Genomic DNA, 5,790 nt, shown 5'->3' with positions numbered 1-5,790 from the left:
GTATTAATAGCAATCCTCACATGAAGAATATATTAGGTGATTAATGTATGCATATAATGATATACTTATAATTACGTACATGAAGTACATAAATAATTGACTTAAACAAAAGTTTTAGGCCAGGACTTGAATTGAAAAAAATCTACCTGCCTTAGTCCAACAAATTAAAAAAATCCAATATGAAGGAGAGATCGAGGTGAATGAGTTGAAAACTTTGTTCTCCATGATGTCTTTTGCTGTGTCGTCACTCAGACAAATTTCACTGGAAATCTGGAATCAATGAAAGCAATGCATGCAGTACAGTTGGGTTTGGGTGGACTAAGAAACAAGACAAAGTTAAAGCCAAACTAACAAACACACCACATGGTGTGGTCCCCTCACAAATTCATCAAATCAAAACAAAAGCCCATTTCCAATTCCCATTATTTTCTCAACCTCCTCCATTAACTTTCATTCTCAACCTTAACGATGATAAAGCGTTCACTCACCGTTGATGGCGCTGCGGATAACAACGTGAAAAGGGCGAAGGAGGAGGAGGAGTACGATGATGACAGCGTCGCCGCCACACGTGCGGCGGCGGTGTTTCTCGACGACAACGTTCTGTACGAGGTGATGAAGCACGTGGACGCGCGGTCGTTGGCGGTGGCGGGGTGCGTGAGCAAGCAGTGGAACAAGGCGGCGCGTGATGAGAGGCTGTGGGAGATGATCTGTACGAAGCAGTGGCCAAACACAGGGTGCGGGCAGGAACAGCTACGCTCTGTGATCCTCAGTCTCGGTGGGTTTCGTCGTTTGTACCCGCTCTGTGTCTGGCCTCTGTCTAAGCGCCACGTGTCTTCTACTTCTTCTTCTTCATCATCTTCTTCTTCTTATTGGCCTGTTGTTCCAAAGGTGATTCCTTCTTCCAACCCTCGTTTGGGGAAAGATGAGGTTCATCTCTCACTGTCACTTCTCTCAATTCGGTACTACGAGAAGATGAATTTCAATCATAAAAACAGATGAGTATTTTAGCCTACTTTCATTTGAGTTGAGTAATTTTTTGTTCAGTTACTACTTACTAGATCTGCATTTTCATAACTATTGAAATTTGAAGGCAATTATGCTATGATGTTAGTTTGATTGTGTAAATTGCATTGATTGAGAACTGTATTGAGAAAATGTTTATGGGTTTGGATGTATATTAGTCTAAAAATGTGATAATTCTCATGGTTCTGCACATAAGGAAGTCATATAATCAATTTTGGAAAGCTTATGGAGCTGTACTGTTTTGGATCTTTTGTGTGCAGGCAATTCAAAGACTTCGGGGGAATTAGTCTCTATTAGGCTTTGGAATTAGTTTCTTACTATCATTAATTTTTTTATTGAATTTAGTTAGTTTCTTATTTTGTGCGGCTTGATAAAATAGTTCAGCATTAGGATATGGGACTTTGGGAAAAAATTAGGTAGCTAGGAGAGGGAAGAAAAAGATCATAATGTTTTCTACTGTGTTTAACAATATGACAGCATCTTATCTTATGTTCAAAGATACTATTGGGTTTTACTTATTTTTTGGGTCAACAAGAAAAAAGGTCACTTTATGTTCAATAAGAATAATAGTTCACTAACTAGTGTACTGGAAACAGCCTAAAAATTTGGCTGTGATTGGTGGAATTGCCTAAACCGGAGAGCTTGGGCTTTGCGGCTCTCACATCAGCGGATTTGGGTCAATTGGTCATATACTCATGCATTCAACTCATTTGAAGAAAAAAAAACGGTTTGCTTAAAATCCTCTGGTTCATAATATTTCACTAAGTTTATACGATATATAAATTTAAAATATGAGCCGACTTATCTTAATTAAACGGCAGCCTTAGATTACATGATTGGATACATATAGAAATTTGTTTACGGCAAAGAATCAAAATTGCACTTAGTTTGCTTGAAAAAAGACACGCGGAGAAGTTAAACATCGATTGAAGTTGCATAAGTTTTTGACAAAAAAAATTAAATATTATTTTTCATCTTATAATATACACTATTGTTTTTTATTTTAGTCAATTTTTTTTCATTTTTCCGTCCGACCTTTGATTTTAGTCTCCGACGTTAGTTTCTACATCCTAAAGGGATGGAAGTCCACGTGTGCATTTCACGTGGCTTTATTTTTTAACTTCTTTATTTCATATAGAAGGACACAAAGAACATGTAGACTTCTCTTCCCTCCCAACGTTCTCCTTCCTGATCCTCACCACCACCTTCAACCCCAACATATAACCCAACATTCAACGGCTGAGGGGAGAAGGGTGTGGAGATAGAGGTTGGTGACCTGTGGTGGAGTAGGGAGAAGGATGAGGAAATGGAGGTGGCTGGTTCCAGGGGTGAGAGATGACTTATGGGGCGATCTATAATGGTTGGTAGTTGGGGTTTAAACAAACCAAATAAAAAACCAAACCAAGCCATATCCACATTAAAACCACTTATATGATTAGGTTTTATTATCCGAACCAACTTTGAACACTCAAATTGGTTATGAAACCGGTTTTAAGAAAAAGATAATTGGATATAGTTATAAACCGGTTTTAACCAGATTTATTTCAAAAACTAGTTTTAAATGTGATTTTGACCTAAAATTCAATTTTGCTCTAAAATTATCCCTAAACATTAAAATCAAGCGTAAACCCTAAAATTGACCCGAACCCAAAAAATCGATAATAAACTTTAAAATCGGTCTGAAACCCTAAAAAGATATTATACCCTAAAATTGGTCTGGAAACTTTAAAATCGGTTTGAACCTAAACTTTAAAATCAGCTCGAACCCCTAAAATGACTTGAAACACAAAAAATGGTCATAAACTCTATAATCGGCCCTAAACCCTATAATCGACCCGAAACCTAAAAAATCGATCATAAACTGAAAAATCGATCCTAAACCCTAAAATCGAGCAAAAACCCTAAAATTAACCCAAAACTCAAAAATTGGTCATAAACTTTAAAATTGGCCCGAACCCCTAAATTGACTTGAAACACAAAAAATCAGTTATAATCTTTAAAATCGGACTGAAACCCAAAAATCGACCCAAAACGCAAAAAATCAATCAGAAGCTTTAAAATCGGTCTTAAACTCCAAAATTGATCCAAAACCTAAAAATTGACTCGAAACCTAAAAAATCGATTATGAACTTTAAAATCGGTTCGAAACCCTAACATTGGCCCTAAACTTTAAAACTGGTACAATATCGCAACGCAATGCAGCTAGTGGGTCATTTGCTGGGCGAGGAAAAAGGTGACATGAGGAAGAGGTTATATCAGCGGCGGTGGCTCAATGGTTTGAAGGCTACGACATAGGCTTGGCTGTTGGAGTTTTCCTAAGGGGAACTTCACCTTCGACAGTGACAACATCTACATCGGTGGTCGTGGTTGGGTTTTCTTTGGGTTCTTTATGACAACAATAAAAATTGATGTATTTACAAGGATAAAAATTAAAAAAACTTATTTAAGCCAAAAAATCCTCCTACGGCAAAAAATTTGTCTATCGACAATGTTTGTGTCCATTCTTTATTCACAGATATTCGAAGAGTCCAACCTATATATTAATGTTCGTGTTGCTGCTTCTAGTTTAGCTGGCTTTGGTCACCCGAGATGATTGCAAAGAGATTCTTGCTTCAGCTTCCTTAGATGTCGTGGAGGTCCTCTCCTTTGTGATTGCAGAGGTCCTATCCTTTCGGTGCTCACTCTCTTTTGTTTTAGGTCTTTGCCTCTCGCAGGTTTGTTTCGAGAATGATTCCATGCTTATGTTTGATTCTTGAAAGAGACCTTCCGGAGGTTGTTCGTACTAGTCTTCTGTAATCCGGAACTTAGCTTTATTTTTTAATTTTGTAGATTTTTCTTTTGTTTATGAAATTCTACGGTGGATGGTTTGGCTAACCTTTTATTTTTGCATTGTTTTTCTATTTCAATTTAGCTTGTTTCATTTGTCGAGGATGATGCTCTCCATTATAACTCATGTTATTGCTTAATATAATTTGGTTTAGTTTTGAAAGAAAAGAAAAAAAAAACAGTCAACTAGCTGGATGATAGATTGATAAGTATTCTTGAATGCGCGGATTCTTTTCTATATTGGTATTTGGTGACTTTATTTTTTATAATAATTAGATTTCTTATATCACGAACTGTGAAATTGAGTTCAAGTAGCAGCATAAAATAAAAAATATTCTATTTTGAGTTTATTCTCACTTAACAAGTTAACAGATAACACTGGCTTAACGATAGGCAAAGATAACGTGATTACATAAAATACGTGCCAACTCCACGCGTGATGCTGCTTTGCCAGCTGTATCCTACTAAGTAACTGCCCCGCCAACCGGTCACTATCACCGGCTCAACCAGTCATCCTTATCACTTTCGCAATTTTTCTATTTCTCCTCTCAAACCCGCACCCTCTTCTCACAGAGTCAGAGGCTGCTGCAACCTCCTCTCTCTGTCTTTCTCAAATGGATCGGGTCAAGGGTCCATGGAGCCCCGAAGAAGACGAAGCGTTAACGAGGCTGGTTCAGGTTCACGGCCCCAAGAACTGGACGGCGATAAGCAAATCGATTCCGGGTCGATCCGGGAAATCGTGCCGTCTGCGGTGGTGCAACCAGCTCTCGCCAGAGGTCGAGCACCGTCCGTTCACGCCGGAGGAGGACAGCGCCATCATCAGGGCGCATGCCAGGTTTGGGAACAAGTGGGCCACCATAGCTCGCATCCTCAACGGCCGCACCGATAACGCTGTGAAGAATCACTGGAACTCCACGCTTAAGAGAAAATGCTCCGCCGTCGATACCGCCGTTGATCACCGTCCTCTTAAACGGTCCGCCAGCGTCGGCGCGGGGTGTTTGAACCCGAGTAGCCCGACCGGGTCTGCCATGAGCGATCCGGGTCCTCCCGCCGCTATCTCCACTGACGCTCCGATAGCAGTACCCGCCGCTGTGGTTGTTCCTGCCACCGATCCAGCCACTTCGCTCAGCTTGTCTCTGCCCGGGTTTGATTCATCCGGGTCCGGGTCAGGGTCGAAGCAGCTGTTTGGGGCGGAGTTTCTGGCGGTGATGCAGGAGATGATAAGGAAGGAAGTGAGGAGTTACATGTCGGGGATGGAGGAGAAGAATGGAGCGTGTATGCCAGCGGAAGCCATTGGAAACGCTGTGATGAAACGAATGGGAATTAGCAACGTCAAGTAGAAAATTCGCATGAAATTGCAGAGTAGGAAAAAAAATGTTGTTGAAGTGTTTATTTTATCTTTTTTTTTTTAGTTTAATTTTAATTTCCCTTTACTTGAGGGTTAAAAAATGGTAATAATTATTTTGGTGCTGTGCATAATGACATAACGTGGACTTCAAAACTGGACGATTAATTAATTAATCAACTCTGGTAATTTGTTAGTTTCCGTTTGGTTTGGTTTAAATGTGATGGATGAGTGTTGAGTTTACCAAAAATTCAACTACTATATGCACTTAGAACTCTCTCTAGGAAGTGGGAATGATTATGAGGTTTTTCTGTTCTCACTGCATAATCACTTGGAACTCTTTAGAAATGATGATTATGAGGTTCTTATCACTGTAAAACTCACTTGTACTCATTTCAAAGATAGGTCATAGATATGAGTTTGAGGGAAGGGTGAAGCAAGTTGGTGATGTGGCAGAGGGTAGGACAGAAAGGACACAACCGTTTTTGTTTGTGAAGGAAGATCCAAAGGTTGGGATTGTATCATGGAATGGCAAGAGTGGGGTCGGGTTTGGAATATTTTTTGTTTTGGCGGTGGGAACTTGTGGGGCAAGTGAT

At 39.8% G+C, this 5,790-nt stretch overlaps 2 protein-coding genes across 2 annotated transcripts; both read left to right on the top strand.

Moving 5' to 3' along the window:
* The first annotated feature begins 252 nt into the window (after positions 1–252).
* On the top strand, positions 253–1,269 carry LOC130721180 (F-box protein GID2-like). Its single transcript, XM_057571924.1, has one exon. The coding sequence runs from the start codon at positions 469–471 to the stop codon at positions 997–999; it is 531 nt and encodes a 176-aa protein (XP_057427907.1). The 5' UTR covers positions 253–468; the 3' UTR covers positions 1,000–1,269.
* Positions 1,270–4,393: 3,124 nt separating this feature from the next.
* LOC130720218 (transcription factor MYB44-like) lies at positions 4,394–5,350 on the top strand. Its single transcript, XM_057570844.1, has one exon. The coding sequence runs from the start codon at positions 4,464–4,466 to the stop codon at positions 5,187–5,189; it is 726 nt and encodes a 241-aa protein (XP_057426827.1). The 5' UTR covers positions 4,394–4,463; the 3' UTR covers positions 5,190–5,350.
* The last annotated feature ends 440 nt before the right edge of the window (positions 5,351–5,790 follow it).

This window comes from Lotus japonicus, chromosome 5, assembly GCF_012489685.1.
Source record: "Lotus japonicus ecotype B-129 chromosome 5, LjGifu_v1.2".
Taxonomy (NCBI): domain Eukaryota; kingdom Viridiplantae; phylum Streptophyta; class Magnoliopsida; order Fabales; family Fabaceae; genus Lotus; species Lotus japonicus.
The sequence above is the reverse complement of the archived record's forward strand: the minus strand, read 5'-3'. Positions and strand labels throughout refer to the sequence as shown.